General features: G+C 49.0%; 1 protein-coding gene across 4 annotated transcripts in view; it reads left to right on the top strand.

Moving 5' to 3' along the window:
• Ubac2 (UBA domain containing 2) overlaps positions 1 to 24,119 on the top strand; it is a 156,785-nt gene that overhangs the window by 116,822 nt on the left and 15,844 nt on the right. For all 4 annotated transcript variants that reach the window (XM_045145670.1, XM_045145669.1, XM_045145668.1 and 1 more), the window contains one exon: positions 1,562 to 1,807. In XM_045145670.1, the coding sequence (XP_045001605.1) occupies positions 1,562 to 1,807 (246 nt within the window). The remainder of the gene's footprint in view (positions 1 to 1,561; positions 1,808 to 24,119) is intronic.

Here is a 24,119-nt window from a genome sequence, read left to right as displayed (position 1 = left end):
AACCGCTAAGCCATTTCTCCAGCCCTCAAGTGGCCATACTTTAAAAGGACAAAAACCATTTCACAATACCGTGAAGGTAGTCTGCCATGGACAATGAATGAAGCCATATGGTTGTCCTGTTGGCCCAGAGTACTCCTGTGTTGGCCCAGAGTACTCCTGTGAAGAGAAGCCTTTGTGACCATAGGCTCCTTTAGCTGAGACCTTGCAGTCAAAGCAGCCCTATGCCACGCTTGTAGGTGCAGCAGCTAAGTCAATGAAAAGCAAGCTAGCTGTGTAGGGAGAGCCTTTAAAATAGGCATGCTGGGGCTGGAGAGATGGCTTAGCGGTTAAGCGCTTGCCTGTGAAGCCTAAGAACCCCAGTTCGAGGCTTGATTCCCCAGGACCCACGTTAGCCAGATGCACAAGTGGGCACACGCGTCTGGAGTTCATTTGCAGTGGCTGGAGGCCCTGGCGCGCCCACTCTCCCTCCCTCCCTCCCTTCCTCCCTCCCTCTCTCCCTCCTTCCCTCTCTCTCTCAGCCTCTTTCTCTCTGTTGCTCTCAAATAAATTAATTAATTAAATAAACAAAAAATTAAATTAAATTAAAAACAGCCATGCTGGAGCCCTCATCTTCCTAAGGCATGCTTTCCTTGCTACCCTCTTGGCCTGTGTCTGGTACCTATATCCTTGGTGATTGTTTTCTTTTGATCCATTCTGGATTGTTTTTAAACAAAATATAGAAATCATCTTTTTAAAAAAAGGCAAGGATGGCTGTGATTTTGAGGCTGCCCTGAGACTACATAGTGAATTCCAGGTCAGCCTGTGCTAGAATAAGACCCTACCTTGAAAAAACAAAAACAAAAAAGGTACATAAATAGAAAGTGGGGGGAGGGTATTACCATGGAATATTTTTTATAATCATGGAAAATGTTAATAAAAATTGAGAAAAAAAATAAGTAAATAGATAAAACCATAGATGATCCCCAAAGTGACAGTAAAGAGTACTTACTTTTCTTCATATTAAGCAGAAAGTTGTTAAATTCGTTTGTCTGTTTTGAATAGCATTTTATCTTAAGAATCAGAATCAAATAAAAATCCATACTTGAAAATTAACTCTAATGTAGTGTAAGTATAAGCCAAGGTCTTAATTTACTGGTAAGTGTATTAAGTGATGGGGTCAGGTGAGTCACATCTGAGTCACTTCTGCTGGTGTCTCCCTGCTGGCCATCTGCTAATAAAGCTAACCACAGAGTTAGTGTGAAGTCATTTTGATAACCAGATCTGTTACAGATTTCTTTTAAAATTAAAGCATTGTTCTTTATATTTGAGATATTAAATGGCTAGAATGTTGATAACATAAATTTAATAAAGATAATTTTGTTTTACCAAATAAAGTGTTTTGTTAGTTGGCATTACTTGGTATTCTGAGACTTAGCAGAGATTTCTTCCTTATCACCTATCATTGCTAAAACCAGAAAAATACCATCTGAAGAAGTGCTTTGCAGTTGTTGAATTCTGTGTTAAATATATCCTCCCCATCTTTATGACCTCTAAACAATCCCGTTGAATTTCTTCTTTTTAGGTTTCTGGCTTGTGCTATGACCGTAAGATGTTGCAAATTCACCAGGTGCTCTGCATCCCCAGTTGGATGGCCCATTTCTTCTCCTGGACCTTGGAACCCATCTTCTCCTCCTCAGAGCCCACGAGTGAGGCCCGAGTTGGGATGGGAGCCACAGCGGACATCCAGAGGCAGCAGAGGATGGAGCAGCTGGATCGACAGCTAATGCTCTCTCAGTTTGCGCAAGTGAGGCGGCAGCGGCAGCGGCAGGTGAGACCCAAGGCCTGCAGTGGGCAAAGGCTCAGTGCCCGCGGGGCCTTGTCCTCTGTGATCACGTGGACGGGCTCTGTTCTGTCCCTTTCTCTATGATCATGTGTGTGATGGAGGCTCTGTCCTGTTCCTGTTCTGTGGTATGTATTGAACATGTTTCTAGAGAGAATGTGGATCTCTAGTATTGGCTGTTTCTTAGGCTTTGTTGTGTTTATTGAAAAAAAAAGATGTATTTATATTTTATTATTTTATTAGAGACAAAGAAAGGGGGAGAGAGAGGGAGAAAAAAAGAAAATGAGCCTCTAGCCACTACAAATGAACTCCAGACGTATACACCACCATATGCATCTGGCTTACATGGGACCTGGAGAATTGAACCTGAGTCCTTAAGCTTTGCAGACATGCGCCTTAACCACTAAGCCATCTCTCCAGCCCTGGTGTGTTTCTGTAAGGCAACAAAACAAATAACAGCTGAATGTTGGACAAAATTGGACTTTTTCTTGGTTATAAGCAATATTTCTTAGAGAAACACCAACCTAGTTAACAAGCTAGGATTTTTATCTCTTTAAAATCTTCTAAAAGCCACAGTGACTTCCTGTTTAATGTACTAATCATGTGCAGAGGAAGGACAAATGCAAGCCTTTATAATTTTCTTTGGTTGAAGTGAATTTAAAGATAAAAAATTAGCTGGGCATGGTGGTACAATGCACGCTTTTAATCTCAGCACTTGGGAGGCTGGGGTAGAAGAAGAGCTCAAGACTACATAGTGAATTCTAGGTCAGCCTGGGCTAGAGAGAGACCCTGTCTTGGAAAAAAAAAAAAAATAGGCTGGAGAGATGGCTCCAGCCCAAGGCACTTGCTTGCAAAGCCTAACGACCCTGGTTCAATTCCTCAGTACCTATATAAAGTCAGATCACAAGGTGGCACATGGGTCTGGAGTTTGTTTACAGTGGCTAGAAGCCCTGGACACCCACACATTCTCTTCTCTTTCTCTCTCTTTCAATTAATTAATTTAAAGGTAATTTTTCAAGGGAGCAAACAACGAATAAATCCACAAAATCTTGTCATGCATAACCAGGTACTACCACGGAATTACCTTCAAATACTCAACGTTCAACACTCCGATATTACGCCTAATCTTTCAGGGGAGGCAAGGAGACGGAGGGTTGCCATATGTCAGGCCCAAATCTCTGCTCAGACACTGTCTTCTTTGGGTACCTCCGTACACTGGCTTTTTCACCGTTTGCCTGCCCCTGTGCTCTCTGATTCTCTGCCACCTGCCCCAGGTGGCAGAAAGTGGGTCTGCAGATCTTCTGGTGGCCTGGGGACACGAAGTCTAGTCCGGCACTCTTGAGCTCCCTTTGGGAGTATGGGTCCCGGGTCTGTATCTGTAGCTTGCTGAGTGAACTCAGTTAGTAGAGCGTGAGACGCTTATATCTGGGGTAGAAGGATAGAACAGGAGAAGGAAAAGCAAAAGTTGTTCCTTAGTCACTTAAATGACTCTGGAACATGACCTACAGATGTCCGTAAGATATTTAAGGATGGAAGACCCTGACTTGGAGACCAGAGAGGTGGAGGTGTAAATGATGGGGTCAGCTCTGTAGAGATCAGGGCTGAGAGCCGGGTGCTAGACACAAGGTAAACACAGGCTAGCCATGAAACCCCGTGCTTGGCAGGAGGAGGTAGATTATGTAAAGAAACCTGGACAGTGAAAGAATAGGGTGCAATCCAACGACAATAGACCAGGAACCCAGCAAGGTCTGTCTGCTCAGACACTTCTTAGCCTATGCAGCTTTCCTTCCTCCTGAGAATGGGGTAGGAGCCCCTGTCATGAGGGCCTCAAGGAAGAGGGAGGATGGCCTTTTTAGGTTCCATGGCTTGTTTTGGGGGAGATGGGTGCTAATTTCTACGACCTGCCATGTAGAAAAGAAGTTATAGTTCCTATGACTTACTCTGGGAAGAGAGGGCCGAGAGACAGGATGGCAGGAGGTGAGAGGCTTCATAAGCCTTCCAGTCACCCTTCAAAGCACCCAGCATACCACAGTGCCATACACACACCAGGCTGTTTGGTTCTGAGCCCCAACCCTCTTCTTGTAAGGATGGATATCAATCCTATTGGATTAGGCCCTACCTAATGACCTCCCTCAACCTTAATTACCCTGTTAATGTCCCGGTATTTAAATATAGTCAAGCTGGAGGGGAGAGCTCCAACCATGTGGGAGGGGCATATTTCAGAGTGAAAAGTGTTCAGTATAGACAACTCGGCTCAGAGTGGTCTTTGTGGATGGCAGATTAGTTGGTCCACAGGGACGGTGTGGTCCGTACGTAGCCTCCACCCCAGCCACCCTGGCTTCTCTGTTCCTGTGCCAAAAGTGGCTAAGTGAGGCTGTTGCTGAGTCATTCTGTCTGCCTCTTGACCTATGATGGATACCTGCAATAGGCATTAAGTAGTGAAGTAAAATCACTACACTTCCTGCATATTCCTTAAGCTGTGTTCACTTTTCTGTCCTCATCTTTCCTTGTCCCCAACTTTCCAGTCACATGGACCGACCAACCAAGTCATTTGCTCTTCCTCCTGCAGCCGCACCTCAGGACCCCACAGGCTGCATACCACTGCCCGGGCAGTTTCTCTTTGTATGCACAGTGGGTGACTGAGGGCACCACCCAGTTCTGCCCACTGGGAAGATCTCCCTTGTTTCTGTCTCGTTCAAGGCTCCCTCCTGTGCGGTGCCATAGTGCCTTGATCCCCTTATGCCAGTTACTTCCTCGTTGCTGGGACAGAATACCCAACCGGAAGCTGCTTATGGAAGGAAAGGGGTTTCACCCGGTGTCCTGTTGCACAGGGAAGCATCCGTCGTGGTGGGGTAGTGTGGCAGGGGCAGCTCACATCATAGCGTCCTGTCAGCAGGGAGGCGTGCAGCCATGGACGCCACCTGCTCAGCTCGCTTTCTCCTTGTACACACGCGGACCCCGTGCCGTGGGCTAGTGCCGCACCATTAGGGTAGGTCCTCCTTTCTCAACTAAAGTAATCTAGAAAAGTCCCTCACAGATAGGAAATCTATTTCTAAGGTGATTGTAAGTCTTGTCAAGGTGATAACCAGAGATTGCCCAGCACAGCTCAGACTTGGCCATTGTCCTGCATAGACCCACCACTGGCCGGCGTGCGGCAGGGGAGCTGGGGGAGGCTGCGTGCAGTAGACGTCGCTCGGCGCGGCAGCTTGCTTGCCTCGTGCAGCTGTCTGGACTGCGGGCGCCGCCCTTTCTCTGAGCCCTGGAAAGGCTCCTCGTGGTGCGGCAGCAGCTTTTCCGCAGGAGGGCAATCCTTTGCTGTTCTTAGGTGCTCCGCTCTGGGGCCCCAGGGACCCCCATGTTCCTCCCTTGTAGGGGGCTGCAAATGCCACACGGACACTTTGAACACCGCAAGGTCTGCCCCGGGGAATGAAGCGCCCGGCCGGGCCTCCAGTGTGTGCTCCTGCCCAGCGCCCGGAAAGGTGCTGCCTGTTTGTAGCTCTGCCCACTGCCCGTCAGGTTCCTCAGTGCAAATGCTGATCTCCCAACAGGTCTGAAGTCCAGAGCAAGACAGCAACGCTCGGCTCTTGTTGGGTTAGCATTGAGTGCTCTTCTGGACAAAAGTGCACATTACTGATTTTGCTTAAACTCCCCTAGGTTCCCTCATTATGTGCCTAAATGTCACGACCCCATTAGCATAGCCTCCTGCTGAACTTGTTTACTGATCCGGGCTTGATCCTGATTGGGGCGGAGGGCCGCCTGTGGCTCCAAGGCCTTTGCCTCCCTCCCTGCATTTTGCTGCATCACCACCGAGAGAACTCTGTGGCATCCTCACCACCACCCCCCCACACACACACCTAAACACATACATATACCTTCTTATCTGTTGACTCAAAGGGAGACTCAGTGCCAGTCTTAAAGTTAGTCAAATCAGCCCTTATAAAGAATAAACCTTTGTTTTGACAATTTGCACCATGTACATAAAGGTTTCTTTTTCTTTTTTTCAGGGTAGGGTTTCCCTGTAGCCCAGTGTGACCTAGAAGTCACTCGAATTTACTCAGTAGTCCCAAGCTATGCGTAAACACACAGCAATCCTCCTACCTCTTCCTCCACCACACCTAGCTACGTAAAGTCTTTTGATCATAATCCTCTCCAGTTACCTTCTTTTGTACCCCCTCCCCATCCTGCTTCCATAGAGCCCCCCTTCAGTTTTGAAGTCTTATTTGTTTCTTTGCTCAGTGTCGTGAAGATCTTAAACGGGGTTGATAGCTGCTGTGAGGTCCCAAAGGCAATGGTGACGCCACGCCTTTAATTCCAGCACTAGGGAGGCAGAAAGAGGAGGACCACCAGGATTAAAGGTCACATAAAGCCTACATAGTGAATTCCAGGTCAGCCTGGGCTCCAGTGAGACCCTGCCTCAAAAACCCAAATTCTAAAAACAATGTGTTATAAAGCGCTCCTCTCCTTCCTCTGGCTCTTACATTCTTTCCACCTCCAACCAGCAGTGTCCCTGAACCCGGCAGGATCGTGATGAAGCTGTCTCATTCAATGCTGAGCACTCAGCAGTCACTTGTTCTCTGTACTTTTGAGTTTTGAGTCTCCCCAGTAGTCACCACTGTTTGCAGAAAGAAGCTTCTGCGACCAAAGCAGAGAGCAGCCCTAACTTATGGGCATAATTGTAAGTATTCAAAGAATATTTTGATGGGCACAACATATCCATTTAGCCACACAACGGTAGTAGCTTCCTTCCTGGTGCTTGTGACCTTCCCAGCTCTAGATAGGCTTGTGACGAGGTTGTTAGAATGAAACATGACTTCCTTCTTAAGGAGCAGCCCTCAAATCCTGTCAGAGAGCCATTGGTTGCGCCCAAATCAGACATCCACTGTCGTACTGGTGGGCTCATCTTGCCTGGCTGGTCATCTGTATAGCTTGCAGGGTCCACTGCTGGCTAAGAGTGCAACTTACATAGCACCGTCCAGCGCCAGGAAAGCTAGCCACGAGGGAGGAGACTTGCAACTCAACTCCCCTTAACCCAAATTTACAACTTCTGTTCTGCTTATGTCTCACAATTATCTTACTTGTTTAATGCCCATGAAGGTTACTGTAGGCATCCGCAAATCATGTTATTTCACTTACATCTAAACACTGTTGGTTTTCAAATGTGTTTCATAGAACGCAGAGTTTATTTGGTCAGAAGTCACTCAGTTAGTTGCTGATTACTTTGAAGAGGACTCATCTGCAGTCTGTCATTTTTTTTTTTTTGGTTTATTTTTATTTATTTATTTGAGAGCGACAGACAGAGAGAGAAAGAGAGAGAACGGGCATGCCAGGGCTTCCAGCCACTGCAAACAAACTCCACACACATGCGCCCCCTTGTGCATCTGGCTAACGTGGGTCCTGGGGAATTGATCCTTGAACCAGGGTCCTTAGGCTTCACAGGCAAGCACTTAACGGCTAAGCCATCTCTCCAGCCCATGCAGTCTGTCATTTGCAGCAGCTTTCTGCAGGGTGTCCCTCTAGCTGCCTGGGATGGTGCACCCCATCCGCCGGTGGCTCCTCCCCATCATCCACATACAGCTTCAGGAGCCCTGACCACGGGTGGCTGAGGGCGTGAGGGAAGTGAAGGGTGAAGTTTGCCCTCCGGGAAGCTTGTCCAGCAATGAGTGTGTGTCACGGCGTCCCCAAGGAAGAGCGCCGTCTGCTGCCCAGGACACGTCGGGCCGGCAGTGGGCAGGAGTGGATGTGTGGGAAGGACGGGGCCCATGAGGCTCGTCCCAGTGTAAGAAGCAGAGTTGGCGTGGAGGTTACAGTGGGGCTCTGCATAGGAAAAGCCTGTTAGGGGAAAGCGGCAGGTGTGTACTGACAGTAACAGCGCAGTTGATAATGCAGACTCTGGTTTTGTTACTGGAGGCTGTGCGTGTGATTTGCTAAGTGCCAAAGGTGGGGCACTTCGGTCAGAAAATCTCTTTTTATTGCCACATGTAAGGTGGGTGGAAGAAGAGGAAGACCACCAAGAAGCAGCTAGAGGGGGTGCCAGTCTACGCGGGGCTCCTCGCTGGAACTCTCCACCAGCTTGTGCCACGCCCGCTGCATGAGTTTCTCTTCACGCCCCACCTTCAGGAAAACCGTCATCCACCCAGAGCCCACACCTGAAGCTTCACCAGAGACACTTCACGCTTTTCGCCCCTCGTCTCTGGGAGCAGGGTGCTTTGCTGTCCCTACCTGTCCACCCCTCCCCTGTGCCCCGGATAAGTGTCATAGTGTCTCCTCCTTGATACAGAAGTTGGTCCTTTTCTCTTCTCCCTGCCTGGGTCCAAGCTGTGATGTCATTTGCATGCCCCTCAATGCAAATCTGAGACAGGCCTGGTTCTTGCACTCCTGCTGAAACCCCTCAGCAGCTCTGCCTAGCTGTCAGAGTGTGAAAGCCCTGGCTCTGGCTCCTCTTAGCCATCTTCTCCTGCAGCCTGTGACGTTCACACCTGCTGCTTGTCTCCATCTGAAACACACTTCCTGGGTGCCTGCCTCCCACTCTATCCACACAGCTTTCTTGTCTGCTTGATTCCTATGCACTCTGGAATATTCCTGGCAATCACATGCCCCCTCAGAAGCCTTCGCAGCCTCTTCCTGGCGGGTCTGATGTCATCATTAGGGAGCCCACCTGTCCCGACCAGTGTGGCTGGGCGTGGGGAGGAGACCAGCTTTCTTTGTTTCTCCAGTATGTGAACAATGCTGGGTACTAGTAGGAAGTCAGCAGATGTCTGGGGACTTGATGAAGCAATGTGTGCACAGTAAATAGCGACAGGAAACGTGTGTGCAGTAAATATTGACAGGCCAGCTGAATAAAGGCGAGCAGTCAGCACTGCGAAGACACAGGCGTCCTCTGTGAGCTGAAAGCAAGCCACCAGGTCACAGGAAGCCTGAGAGTAGTGTGGAGCGGAGTGGAGTGGAGCGGAGAGGGAGCCCCGTGACCAGGAGTCACAAGGAAGCATGCGTGTGGGGCAGGCACAGGCATACCTCCCTAGAGCGCTGGCGGCTGGCAGAAGACCCTGGGGCTCACGCCAAAGGGCTCTGGGCAGAAGGGAGGGCTGGGCAGTCCTCTGGCAGCAAATGTGAGAAGAAGTGCACGAGCTGGTGGTAGAGGAGGGCCGGGCACGTGTCGGCCCTGCTTGGGTCAGCACCCTGGTGCAGGACAGCCCTGTGGCCACATCCACACGTGTTAGGCTTTCCCACACCGCAGCAGGACGATGATGCCTTTCGCCACCAGCGTTGCGCATCAGCTGTGTAGCTTCTGCAGACCAGTGACCAGGCTGACGTCTCCACAGGCCTGGTCTCATGTGAGGTGGAGTCCGTTGTGCGGACACGGTCAGTGTGCACACAGTGGGGACTGTGTGCCTGAAGCCCAGCAGTGTGGTGAAGTTCCAAATCTGCCTTGACCTCTCATAGGTCTCTCTGGACCCTTCTCTCAGTAGTTACAATCCCAATCCTTAGGTGGTTGTCTTATGGGCTTGGTGGCAATGAAAAATGAGGTGTTTGTTTAATATCACTGCTTTCTACGACACCTGTCTGCCTTCTGCAAATTCACATGAGACAGTGTCCCAGGCAGCATGCCAGACAGCTTGTCTCTGTCCTTCTGTCCTCTGCCTCATGCCTCTCCCTGACAGCTGCTGATTCCACAGTGAGTAACGGCAGATTGCTTTTCTGTTTGCAGCTAGGGATCCCTTTTCTACTGCAGGGCCAATACCTGACTTTTCTCAGGCTTGTGTTTTATTGGCTCCCCCCCCCCCCCCGCCCGCACATGAGTCCTTCAAGGACAGAATCTACAAGCTTTACTCACTCATGCCTTTGGGGACTGTAGAGCAGCACACTGCCCTGCGAGCCTCAGGGAACGTGGGTGGCTGCTAGGGAAGATGGAGTGCTGGGTCAGGATCCTGACAGGGCTCAAGCAACCCTGAGGCACAGGTGGGTGGGGACATTCCTCCCCAGGGGCTCTGCTCAGCCCAGGGTGATGAGGGAATCCGGAAGCAGTCGTTAGTTGCAGTTTTGGGGTCCCATGAGGAAAAGCACAGGATACCAAGACACCTGCGGTGACAGCAAGGGATTGTTTGCTTGAGTCTGAGGATGCTGTAAGGAAGAACAGTGACAGGTGAGGGGTGGTCACCAACACCTGTAATCCTAGCTCTCAGGCGGCAGAGGTGGGACGATCACAGTCTTGAGTCTGGCCTGAGCTACACAAGTCTCAGGACAGTCTGGGCTATGCAGTGAGACCGTGTTTCAAGAAAACTCGAGGTGCGCACTGAGCTCCCTCAATTTGTTTGCTCTGACCAGGCTCCTGGGCAGCCATGGAGGAGAACCAGCTTTGTGGTGAGAGAATCCTTCAGCCCGACCCCTATCTTCCTCGTGGGGAAAGAAGCTCAAGGTTGAGCTGATGGCCAGCGGCCATGCCTTCACAATACACCCTCCATGAAAACCCAGGAGGACAGGGTCCAAGAACTTGCAGATAGCTGAGCCCATGCAGAGGCACCCAGAAAGGACCTGGAGCCCCGCGCCCTCCCCCTGGCTGCCGCGCCCTCTGCATTGACTCCCTCTGACTGTTCTTCTGTGTCCTCTGTGCTATCCTTTCCTTCATAGAAAATGGGTAGATGCAGTAAGGTATTTCTCTCGTTCTCAGGGTCACTTCAGCAAATTAATCCAAGAGGAAGGCCTGTGGGGTCCTGGTTGGTCAGTCATAGGTGTCACAGCTGGAACTTGGCCTGGCATCTTCACTTCACTGTGGCAGTTACCTTCTCATTTCTGGGACAAAATACCTGACTAAAAACAGCTTTTGGGAGAAAAACGTTTCTTTCCAGGGGAACTCTCATCATGATGAAGAAAGCATGGTGGGCAGGCAGGCAGGCCTGAGCAGGACGCCCGGATCACACCTCCGTGTCTGTGGAAATTGTCTGTCTGCTGGGCTGTATTACTCCAAACCCACCCCCAGCAAGGTCCGATTCCCAAAGGCTCCACAATGTTCCCAACTTGCCAGCAGCTGGGGACCAAGTATTCTGAGCACATGAACCTGTCGTTACTTTCATTCAAACCACCACAGGTGCAAGCCGGTGGGACTTGTCTCCTTGGTTCTACTGGATAGTGTCAGGGTGAAGTTTGGAGACCCCGAGGAGGCCCTCTGCCCCAGCACATCTGGTATCAGAAACACTGTGTTGACTGGTGTGAGAGTAAGAATTAGGAGCCTGTGTAATCACAGACGAAGCAGCGTCACTGAATGAAAAGAACAAGAAGTTTGCATGGGGAAAGTCAGCTTGGGATTGACGCAGCGATCTAGGCTGGCCTGGTGTGGTTGTCATGGAATAAAAGGACTGTGTTAAATTGCCTTAAGTACCAGATTATCTCTCAGACAGTAGTTACTATCATGGCTTTGGGCATCTGTTTTGTGGCTCCCAGGAAGTATGAGATATGGCCCAGATTTGGGATCGAACCAGTTAGTTAATACTCTTAAAAACTTTAACTTCAAGGGCTGGAGAGATGGCTTAGCGGTTAAGGCACTTGCCTGCAAAGCAAAAGGACCTAAGTTCAATTCCCCAGTACTCACATAAAGCTGCATGCACAAAGTGGTACATGCATCTGGAGTCTGTTTGCAATGGCTAAAGGCTCTGACACACTCTTTTGCTTATTCTCGCTCTCTCTTTGCCTCTTTCTCCCTTAAATAAGTAAATATTAAAAAAAAAAAAAAAAAAACTTCGAGAATAAAGCTCTACATGCTATGGCCTCTGGGCCAAACCATCAATAGTTCAGCCTAAAGCTAATGATGGTTTTTATATTTTAAGTTAAATCTATATCCTTATAACTCTCTGGCCCTTCATTATTTAAAATTTGCCAGTACCTACAGTAGCAGCTTTTATAGCCAGCAGTTTTCAGGCCATCATTTTCTCTGTTCACTGGTGATGTCACCTACCACAACACAAACTTGAGGATAAAGCCTGCCCTACGGTGTGCCAGAATCTCCCTATTTTAGAAACTGAATAAAGGCATGCCTACGATGGAAAGACAGTGCCTGGTAAGAGCCAGGTGGGAAATTTGCTACCTAAGCAATTGAATTGTTGTGCCAGTTTCTCTTTGCCTCTTCATTACACTGGGCTGCCTGGTGCTTCCTGGATGGCAACCACCTGCTCTCAGTAACGAGCAACCTTCACACCTCTAGGGACAGAAGATGTTGATGCCTCAAGCATCTCACCCTTGTTCACACATGCAGTTCACTTCTCTCCTGTCTTTGGTTGAAGTGAATTAGCTACGTTCACTTGCCCTTAGTGACATTTTGTGGCTGTGAAAATTGTTTCTCTCTTTATTCCCCCCAGTAGCAGTTGTCAGGTACCGCCTGACCTGAGCACGATTGTGAGTCACTTCTTCCTTGCAGAGTGTGAGAGCGCCTTCCTTTCGTTAGTCATTATTATTTCATGAGTATTTCTAGTACATGAAAACTTTTTATGGAGTAATTCACCCGTTTGAAGTATGCAGTTTGGTAGCTTTTATTATATATATGTGTGTGTGTATATATATATTATATATATTATATATTTTTTATTATATTTTATTATATTCCACAGAATTGTGGAACCATTACCACAATCAATTTTAGAACATTTTTAGCATCCCAAATAGATATTCTGTCTCCAGGGTAATGGAATACATGTGCCATCAAAACAGAAGAGGGGCTGGAGCTGTGGCTGTGACTCAGTGGTTGTTAAAGGTGCTTGCTTTTCAAGCCTGCCTAGCAGAGTTCAAATCCCCAGCACCAAGATAAAGCCTAAGGTGGTGGCACATGCCTTTAATCCCAGCACTCAGGAGTCACAAGTTATGAAACTCGCTGTGAGTTCAAGGCCAGCCTGAGACTACATAGTGAATTGCAGGTCAGCCTGGGCTAGAACAAGGCCCTACCTCAAAAAAGCAGAAAAGAAAAGAAAAAGATAAGGCCAAACACAAAGTGGTGTGCATGACTATAATCCCGGTGCAGCCACGGCAGCGGGAGTGGAGTCAGATCAAGATGGCTCTTCTCTTCTCACCAGAAAACAACAGTAAGGGAGACCTTGTCTCAAACACAGTGGAGGGACAGGACTAACACCTGCAGGCTGTCCTTGGACCTCCACGTGCACATGGTAGCATGTGTGTGCTCATATACACACAACACACAAATAAATAAAAAGAGAAGACTAGTTGAGGGGATAGAGGGGGCCAGTACACTGGGCTAAAGGGAATGGGAGGGTAGTGAGGAAGGGGAACAAAAAAGGACAAAGTTGGGTGACATATTTATATGAAAAATTCCATAAGGCAGTGCAGTACTTGGTATGCTAACTTTAAAAGTTAACTTAAAGGGCTGGAGAGATGGCTTAGTGGTTCAGGGGCTTGTCTGCCAACCCTCTGAAATCATGTGCACGTTTCCAGGTCTCATGTAGCCAGATGCACAGTGACACAAGCGTGCAATGTTTCACACGCGCCACAGGGGGTGCATGCATCTTGAGGTCATTTGCAACAGGCTGAAGGTCCTGGTGTGTCCATACTCTGTCTGCCCCCCCCAAAAACAATAAAAATAATAATAGTAAAATAAAAATTAAGTTGGGCATGGTGGCGCACACCTTTAAATAATCCCATCACTTGGGAGAAACAGGTAAGGGGATCGCCATGAGTTCAAGGCCGCCCTGAAACTACATAGTGAATTCCAGGTCAGCCTGTGCTGGAGTAAAACCCTGCCTCAAAAAATAAGATAAAAATTAATTTAGAGGGCTGGAGAAATGGCTTAGTGGTTGAGGCACTTGCCTGCAAAGCCAAAGGACCAAGGTTCAATTCCCTAGGACCCACGTAAGCCAGATGCACAAGGTGGTACATGCCAAATAGCACCAAATAAACCAGGCATGGTGGTGCACACCCATAATCCCAGCACTCAGGAGGTGGAGGGATCAGAAGTTCAAGGTAATCCTTGGCTACAAATTGAGTTCAAGGCCAGCCTGGGCTTTACGGGATCCTGGGTGGGGAGAGGGAGACAGAGAAAAGAAAAAAAGAAAGCCAGTTGATAGAGATGAGCTTTTACAGGGGAATTTTTTTTCCACAAAATTTTTATGAGGATGATTTTCTAACTTAACTATATTTAACATTATGTTCCTTTGCAACACATCTTTAAACTTACTTATGGTTTCAGAGAGTAATTAAAGAAATTACAGCTGGGCATGGTGGCGCACACCTTTAACCCCGGCACTTGGGAGGATCACCATGAGTTTGAGGACAGCCTGAGACTACATAGTAAATTCTAGATCAGCCTGAGCTAGAGTGAGACCATGCCTTGAAAAACCAAACCAAACCAACACAACAAAACACCCAAAACCAAAAATAAAATAAATAAAACAAAAAGTAATTAAAGAAAAAAATCCAGAAAAGAATTGTTTGCTTACAGTGTTTGTATCTTCAAATGTGTATGTGATCACTTAATCTGCCTCATAAATACCATGAGACTGTCCCATGCCCTTCTTTCTCATGAACACACCAAAGAGAACGGAAAATAGAAATGATTTTCTCAGGGTCACTTAATGAGTCAGGCTTGGGAAAGTATTGAATTTTGATTGATCCTATCTTTCTGCGCTGAATTTCATCACAAAGGCCAGCCCGGCGGTAGTTTGTGCGGGAGTGCAGATCGAGACCAACAGCTCAGCATTAACTTCCCTTGGAAACAGTTCTTGCATCTCATTTTCATTTAACTGCAGATTTTTATCAACTAAGCACTATCACTTATTCCACATCTGATACTTAAATACTCATGAAAGACGAAAGCCATAAAAGAGCCAGCTCCAACTAGAGTTTGTTGACAAAAGAACACGTCGACGAGATGGTTTTCAAATCAAGTTGCACCAACAAGTGAAGGAGCATCGCATAAAAGGAGAAGTGCTGAGAGGTGCTGGGGGCCGGCTTCATCTAGACTCAGGACCATCGTGATCTGCTCCCTTGGGGTCTAGGAGGCTCCTCTGAGATGTGTAGGCGTGCACACACGCACACGCACGCACGTGCCACTGCCTTATGGAACTTCCTGCAGACACGATTCTCCTCTCCCTGGCTGGGCTAGGCGCTGCTTCTAGAGCTCTCACGACATTCCATGGTGACGGGCTCTTCCTCCTCTCAGTGCCAGGTGCCCCAGAGCCGGGCTCTTGAGTGTGCTCTGTGGAATAGATGCTAATGAATATGCCAGTGCTGGTGAGGCCAAGAGGCGACAGAAACTTCCTCTGAACCCAGCTAGACAAAGGGCAATGACAGAAACGGCTGTGTGGGATGGTGCCTGCCGGCGTAGAGCTGTACTGGTGAATCTTGCGCTCATAATATGGGGAAACAACGCAGTAAGCGTGAGCCTTGTAAACGTGGCGCTGAGGGAAAGAGGTCAGTCATAAAGGTCAGCTAGTGCCCGCTCCTTGGCACACAGGGTCCCGATACTCTATAGAGACAGAGGTAGGCTGGCGGCTGCCAGGGGTGCAGAAGATGGGAAGATTCAAGAGTGGCTGTCAGTGGGGGACAAGACATCTTGTGTGAGTGTGTGTGTGTAAGTAGGTGTGCATATGGGTGTGTAGAGGTTAGAGGTTGATGCCAAGTGTCTTCCTCAATAGCTCTCCCCCATATTTATTGAGAAAGGGTCTCTCACCGAACCCAGAGCTCCCCAACTTGGCTCACGTAGCTATCCAGCCAGCCTCAGGAATCTGCTTCTGCCCCAAGAGTGCTGGGGCACGGGTGTGCACCTCCATGCCTGCAGTTAGTGCATGTGGAGACCCAATCTCAGCCTCTTACATTTGCATGACAAAGCTTTACCAACTGAGCCATCTCCCTAGAACCCAGCATTTCTTTTTATATTTTTTAGTTAATTTTTGTTGTTGTTTTTGTTTTTCAAGATAGGGTCTCACTCTGGTCCAGGCTGACCTGGAATTAACTCTGTAGTCTCAGGGTGGCCTTGAGCTCATGGTGATCCTCCTACCTCTGCCTCCCAAGTGCTGGGATTAAAGGCGTGTGCCACCACACCCAGCTTTTTTTAATTTTTGAAGGTATATAATTTTTCTTAATTCTTTTAAACTTTAAATTTTATTTATTTATGAGAGAGAGAGAATGAGCATGTCATAGCCTCTAGTCACTGTAAACTCCAGAGGCATGCACCACCTTGTGCATCTGGCTTACATGGGTCCTTTGAACTTTGGTCCTTTGGCTTTGCAGGCAAGTGTCTTAACCACTAAGCCATTTCTCCAGCCCCCTAAATTAATTTTTATTTTATTTTTTATTTTTAAGGTACAGTTTTACTCCAACCCAGGCTGACCTGGAATTCACTATGTAGTTTCAGGGTGGCTTTGAACTCACAGCGATCCTCCTACCTGTGCCTCCCAGATGCTGAGATTAAAGCTGTGTGCCCCCATGTCCAACTGGGCAAGAAGGGCTGGGCAAGACTCTACCCATGGACATGAACGGAGGGATGGGCCTGCCAGTGGTGGGGCATGGCCCTAGGGAGATGGGAAGAACATTTTGAGGGATTTGAACAAATCTACTGTGCAGTGAGTGGGGGCCACAGTGAGTAAGAAATGTGCCTGGGTAGGTAAGAAATAATTTAGGATGGGGCTGTTTTTGCCCATCAAAACAGGACTGATATCTTAGACGTGGAGTGCAGATTGACCTGCAGTGATGCCTAGATAAGGTTGGGCTGCTTAGATCAGAGAATGGCAGCCATGCTATCCAAAAAGCCTTTGGCATCGCAACAGAGTGGGGCAGCAGAGACTGTCAGCTGTAAACTAGCAGGTCCTCCCCCGCGACCTGGGAAGGTGAGCAGTCCCTGAGAGCTGGTTGATTCGATGTAGAAAGACAACTGAGGCTGAAAAGAACCTGCCAGGGTCCAGGCAAGACTAGACTGGCAAGAAGGCAAAAAAACCAACACCAGTGCAGTGCTGGCCAAGGGGCAGTGTGGAGATCAGAGCTGATCACCGACGTGAAAATGGGTGAACTCTCTCGGGAGGAGATGTAAAAGAGAGGGCAAGTCTTGAGTAATCCTGAATCTCGTTTTTAATAAATAGCTTCACCTCGTATTCTGTCAACATTTACTGGTAGCAAGTCGTAGAACTAATTTTAATTTTGGCTTGTGATTACTAATTTTTGTGCAGAAGTTAGGCAGGAAAACATTGACCAAAAATAATGGTTGAGGAAAGAATGAAAGGAGGGGAAGAAGGTAGCGAGGAAAAGTGAGCCATGCTTGTTTCCTGGGCGTTCTCCAGGGAGGTGCACAGCCCTTGCCTTGTGCAGGTCTTGCTGTGTCTTGTGTTTGGTGGTCACGAGTGTGAAACGCACACCAGGATACTGACGAAGCCTTACAATGAGGAACTGCTGTGATCTGCCTGGGCCAGGTGCCCTCATGCCAAGGCTGGTACCCTCACCACTGTGCACGGCTGCCACCTCCTTGTTGGCAGAATCAAACAAACAGGTTAGCACGTTGGGCCTACCGTCAGTGGAGGAGAGGTCACCACTCAAGGGAGAGGTCAGCAAGCCAGTCTTTGAAAAGCAGAGGGAAGCCAGGTGCTCTCACCACCCGGCACAGCGCCCAGAGCACCAGAGCCAAGCCAGCCTCGCGCGGATGAGAGGCTTGACTGCTGCTCCCACGGGGAGTACAGGGGTGGGAGCCGGAGATGCGCGCGCACACCCTGTGGCCACGGTGAATTCGAGTCAGGCCTGTCATTCTTCCCAAGTCCTTTTCTGGCCTCCCTGTGGCTCCCACATGGGATTTTCCAGGTTCTCTGCTGTTGGATCAAAGGGAGCACACTTCTGGCTGTGGGTTTGCAGCTAATGCTAAGCTAGTGAGACCTATGACGGTGGTGCCACCTCTAGGGGAGAGAGGTGTGTGTGGTGGTGTGATTCAGGGGTCCCCCATAAACTTAGGTGTTCTGAACGCCAGGACCCTAGCTGTTAGCAATTTGGGAATTAACATCTCCTGGAGGCAGTATATTGTTGGGGTCTGGCTTATGGGTGTGATAACCAGCTTCCTCTCACCAGTGTGTGCTGCACTGTCCTGTTGTTGTCCACCTGATATTGGCCAGGGGGTGATGTCCACCCTCTGATCATGCCATCGTTTTCCCCTGCCAACATGGAGCTTCCCCTCGAGTCTGTAAGCCCAAATAAACCTTCTTTTCCTACAAACTGATCTTAGTTGGGTGTTTTCTGCCAGCAATGCAAATTTGACTGCCACAGCATGCTAGGAGTATGGGTTTCCCAAAAGAAATGTGATCAGTAGGGACGAGGGAGATGGCTCAGTGGTTAAGGCACTTGCCTGCAAAACCCAAATACCAGGGTTCAATTCCCCAGTGCTCACATAAAGCCAGCTACACAAGGTGGCACATGTGTCTGGAGCTCGTTTGCAGTGGCTAGAGGCCCTGGTGTGCCCATTCTCTCTCTGTCTCTGCAAATAAATAACAAAATGTTTTTAAAATGTCATCAATGCAAATAAGCCCTGGAACACTTGTCTGAGACACACCAGTTCAGGAGTCCTCGGGCATTGCTGTGTCCATGCTGGACCATAGCTTCCTGATGCCTGTACACTTCACTGCTGCTCCCCAGCTCAGCGCCCATAACTCCAGCATACAGTGAACAGGAAAGGCCCATGCCCATCCGAAGTCCAGCAGTTAGCGCAGGAAGAGGAAGGGGGTGTGGCCGAGGGCAGCAGTGTCCCCCGTCCCTGAGCAGCAGGGTGTGGCAGCTCCTGGTCTTGCCACTGACTGCTCTTCTGCCTAGAAGACTAGGGGCAGCAGCCCAATGGTTTTGGCTAGTGTTCACCTGGCTCCTTCTAGGTTACTGTTTCTCCAGCGCCTGCCAGGCCTACTGTGGAGCAGGAAGAAAGCTGTAGAACTGTGCTGTGGCGAGAGTGGATGTACATGGGGAGACAGCCTCTGGACACCTCTGAAGACCTCTGAAGGTTTATGTTCGCAGCCTAAGACAGCAGCAGTTGAATTACTCTTTTTTTGTTTGTTTGTTTTTCAAGGTAGGGTCTCATTCTAGCCCAGGCTGACCTGGAATTCACTATGTAGTCTCAGGATGGCCTTGAACTCACAGCGATCTTCCTACCTCTCCCTCCCAAGTGCTGAGATTAAAGGTGTGCACCACCACTCCCGGCTTGAATTACTTTTTAAAATTATTATGATTATTTTTTTGTTTTTGTTTTTCGAGGTAGGATCTCACTCTAGTCCAGGCTGACCTGGAACTCACTATGTAGTCTCAGGGTGGCTTCGAACTCACTGCAATCCTCTTCCCTGTGCCTCCCAAATGCGGGGATTAAAGGCGTGCATCACCACGCCCAGCTAATTTTTTTTTTTAAATTTGAGGGAGAGAGAATGGGCATGCCATCCAGCCAGTGCAAACAAACTCCAGACACATGCACCACCTTGTGCATCTGGCTTATGTGGGTCCTAGGGAATCAAACCTGGATTCTTAGGCTTTGCAAGCAAACACCTTAACCTCTAAGCCATTTCTCCAGCCTTTTATCACTATTATTATTACTTTATGAGTTGCTTTTTCAGATAGAGGTGTGTTCTGTGCTTCGTATTGCCCCTCCCATCTCTTATCGCAATGGTGAACACGTAGCTGATGTGTAGGGGAGAGGGTGGTGGTAGGCTTTGGTTTTTCCTCTCTGATATTTCCCACGTTTCTTTCCTTGAACCAGTAGCATTCAAACCCAGTTCACGCAAACCTGAGCAGGCTTCCTTTCCTCAGGCACTGCCTGCCCACGGTGTGCCCTTTTGTTGACTTAGCCAGGGTCTTTCAGCTACTAGGACTTAGATCTCTGGGTCGCAGCCTTGTTCTCTTGGCCCCACCCAGGGGAGCAGACTGCACACCGAAGGTAATTGAGTGAAGCCACATGTTCATGCTTTACCCGTCCGCCACCCCCAGCCGCAGGTCCCCAGAGCTGAGAGTGCAGCCCCGGGCATTCGTGCCAGGAGGAGCTGCCCCTTGTGGCCTCACTGTCGCCACCAGTCTCCTGCTTTAGACCACTGGCCTGGCGTGAGGGAGTGGGTGCTGCATCCTTGGACACTGCATCAGCCGGTGCCCTGTGAGCCTCTCTGCTCCAGCCTTCCCATCCTGTCTTCGGTATGGACGTGCTACGACTAACTCGGGTGTATGCTAGGAAAACCCCTGGAACATGCTCAGCAATATGCTTTGCTGGGTATCCCATCCATGTATCCATTCAACAGAGATTTCCCACGCATTTAGCCTGGCTGTATGCTAGGTCAGGTCTAGCTGGGGCAGAAGGGAGCCTTAAGTCCCCGTGGAGCTGACAGCCTGTGTGAGAGCCAGGCCAGCCAGTGTGCAGAGCAGCGATTGAGAAAAGTATAGTGACATTGGGGAGCAGTGAGAGGAGCATGAAAACCCAGTGGTGGTGGCTTCATCAGACTCCCAGGGAGAACAGAGAAGGCAGACCCAAAGTGGTGAGAAAAACTCAAAGCGGCAGGCAGGTAAGCTCTGGGGACACGTTTGCACGGAGTCCTGACTGCTGAGTAGTGTCGGAGTAAGAAACACTGTCAGGGGTTGGTCGCCGGGCCCAGTGTTGCTGGACCCAGAAGAGGGGCTCCACTTCAGGACCCCAATCCCCCACGGGGAGCCTTGTCCAGGTCTTTCTGTCGCACCATTGAATAAGGTATTAGCGGGCATGTCGGTAGACATTCAGTAATTCTGTTAATTTTACTTCAGCTAATGCAAATAAAATAAATAGTCTCATCATTTCCTGCCCTCAAACGTGTGGGAGGTTGTGTCCACTGTAATGTGTCCCTCAAGGAATAAATATTCCATGATGGCCTGGGCCAGTTTCTGAACTACTGTGTCGGGATCAAAGCTGGGCTAACACGTGGATCCCCTCAGCCCTGGGCCAGCTCAGAAGAGGCCCGAAGCTGCCAGGATGGTTGTGTTAGCTGACCTGTCTCTTACAGGTGCTTCTGTACATGCCACAAGGTGACCCTTACTGCAAAGTCGGGGTCCGCAAGAGGGTCTGGGGCCTTCACACACTTCACCTCGCCTCCTGTGACCAAGCACAGCATCGTCACATGGTGTCACTGTTTTCTCCAGGAGGCAGGGGTTGAGACTAGGTCTCATTCTGAAGACTAGACCGCCCTGGATCTCACTACTTTGGGCAAGCTGGCCTCAAACTCCCAGTGATCCTCCTGTCTGGGCCTCTTGCGTGCTGGAATTCTAGGTGTGAACCACTACGCCTGGTTTATTTATGTCACTTTTTGCTGCTGACCTTGTAGCTTCCCCTGGGAACCTTCCAGCCCTTTTAGCAGAGTGCAGGTGGCCCAAGTGGGACTCTGACTCTCACATCTGCAAGCCAGCACCAAACACTGAAGATGGAACGTGCGCTTCTCCCTCAGTGGCCACTTAAAAAATAATAGCAGATAAGTACAGTATTTTAATTTATTAATTTTTTTTTTTTTTTTTGGTTTTTTGAGGTAGGGTCTCACTCTGGCTCAGGCTGACCTGGAATTCACTCTGTAGTCTCAGGGTGGCAAACTCTCAGTGATTGTCCTACCTCTGCCTCCCAAGTGCTGGGATTAAAGGTGTGCATAACCACGCCCAGTTTAATTAAATTTTTCTAAGTCATCACATTCCTAATATCCAGCCCGTTCTATGGAGCACCTGCTTGGCTGGGGTGGCATCTGAGGCGGCCCTGAGTGAGGGCCAGACTAGCCAGCAGATGGTGTATGCAGATCCCCATCCATGAAGGAGGCTCCCCAGGCTCCATGGCCATCCGCAGTGTCAACAGCAAGGCCGGCATCGGAGAGAAGGAAGGAGTAGCCAGTCTGCAGCAAGCTCGCACCTGCTCGCTGGCTGTCTCCACTGCCTCACCTGTAGTAATTCACTTCTCACCACACCCTTAGGAGGAGGATATGTCACCATACCCGTCTTACAGATGAGAAAACCCAAGGGACAATGGAGGTAGAGCTGTGATTTGAGCCCAAGTGCTCTAGGGACTACAGTCATCATTCCCAAACCTTTTTGTCCCATTGTCATTACTCTTTGGCATTGCTTTGTTCCTTGAAGGCGGTATAAACCCACTGGACATTGCGGAAATCATCCTCTTCCTTGACTGTTATATTTCAGGACAGTGGGAAGATACCTGCTCAGCAGTAAGAGTGCTTCCTGCAGAAGGATGAGGGCCTGAGTTCGATCCCCAACACCCAAGTAAAAAGCCAGGCATGGCCACACATTCCTGTAACTCCAGCACTGAGGAGTCAGAGACTGAATAATTGTGGGGACTCCCTGGTCACCTGACAGCTCCAGGTTCAGAGAGACTCCATCTCAAAGAAATAAAACTGAAAAGCGATAGATACCCAGTATTCTCTTCTGGACACCATCTACATGTGCATGGGAACACACATCTGCAACAACTGTGCCTACACCACACACACACACACACACACACACACACACACACACACACACACACACGCATGCACATGCAAATTCAGCCCAAGCCCCACATCCTCTGTGGGGTTTCCCCATCCTCTGGCTGCAGTTTTCTGGGCCCATTGACATGTGCCTCATAGCTTCCCTCCTACTTGTACGCCATCATGCATTTTTCCGATTTCCTCATTTCTTGGTGTCTTGTCTTCCTAAAGATCTGACTTCTGTGTGTGTGAGGATGGGACTTCGTGCCCTGCCCATGAAGCATGAGCACCCAGGCAGGCCACAGTGAGTTCCCCTGGCCTGCTCCCTCCCCAATCAGAAACCTCCAAAAGTCTGGAGAGCCCGTGTCTGTTCCTCATGCCTTCTGCTTAATAAGATACTGGAAATGTTCTCTGTGCCTCAGCCTGGAAAAATCATTTCTTTTCACAGAATTTTTCTTTCATTTGAAAATCTCCTTGCCAATTAATGACAAGTATTTTACAAAATGTCTGTTCAAAATGCAAGCTCTTTCCTTCCTCCTTTTTAAAAGATGTGGTCGTTGCTTTTGAAGAAGACCAGGTGAAGGAAATGCTTCCTGTTCGTAGAGGCGCATTTTGAGCCTACGCGAAGTGCACATGGGTGTCAAAACGCCTGACGGTGCGCAGCGTGCTTTTCTGCTGTGCCGGGAGGAGCGGAATTGAGTTTCCTGTGCTCTGCTTGCTCTGTCACTCTCTTCAAGAAATTAAATACTGGGCTGGAGAGATGGCTTAGCGGTTAAGCGCTTGCCTGTGAAGCCTAAGGACCCCGGTTCGAGGCTCGGTTCCCCAGGTCCCACGTTAGCCAGATGCACAAGGGGGCGCACGCGTCTGGAGTTCGTTTGCAGTGGCTGGAGGCCCTGGCGTGCCCATTCTCTCTCTCTTTCTCTCTGCCACTTTCTCTTTCTGTCACTCTCAAATAAAAATAAACAAAAATATTTTTTAAAAAGAAATTAAATACTACCATGAAATGAAATAGGCGAGGTGGCCCACGCCTTTGATCCCAGCACTCGGGTAGCAGGGTTAGGAGGATCACTGTGAGTTCAAGGACAGCCTGGACTCGAATGAGATCCTGCCTCGGAAAGAAGGGGAATGAAAACCAAACGACACAGCTGCAGCCAGAGCATCCTTCCCCTGCCCTCTTGTCCATAGCTACTGTCACGAACAACGGCCTTGGTTGGTTTGCTTGCTTGCTTGTTTGTGGCAGGGTCTCAGTTTGGCCCAGACTGGCCTGGACCCCTATAGCTGAGGCCTCAAATTTACAATGACCCTCCTATCTCAACCTCTCAAGTTCTAGGATTATAAATGTAAGCCACAGCCTGGTATGTCCTAAGTTTTAACACATTTGTATGTATTATACACATATCTCATTAGCATGCTTTGAGCCATTCTTCATTGTAGAGGGCTGTCCTGTGCATTATAGGATATTTAACAGCCTTTAGATGTTTTTGCGCTCAGGGTACGCATTACTGGTAGAAATCACAGAACTGGGCTGGAGGGATGACTTAGCAGTAGAGGTGTTTGCCTGCAAAGCCAAAGGACCCAGGTTCAATTCCCCAGGACCCACATTAACCAGATGCACAAAGGGGTGCATGCGTCTGGACTTTGTTTGCAGTGGCTAGAGGCCCTGGCGTGCCCATTCATCCTCTCTGTCTCCCTCTTTCTCTGTCATATAAATTAAATTTTTTTTTAAATTTTTTATTTATTTATTTGAGAGCGACAGACACAGAGAGAAAGACAGATAGAGGGAGAGAGAGAGGATGGGCGCGCCAGGGCTTCCAGCCTCTGCAAACGAACTCCAGACGCGTGCGCCCCCTTGTGCATCTGGCTAACGTGGGACCTGGGGAACCGAG

This window comes from Jaculus jaculus, chromosome 3 (genome assembly GCF_020740685.1).
Source record: "Jaculus jaculus isolate mJacJac1 chromosome 3, mJacJac1.mat.Y.cur, whole genome shotgun sequence".
Taxonomy (NCBI): domain Eukaryota; kingdom Metazoa; phylum Chordata; class Mammalia; order Rodentia; family Dipodidae; genus Jaculus; species Jaculus jaculus.
This window is presented reverse-complemented; position numbering and strand designations above follow the sequence as displayed.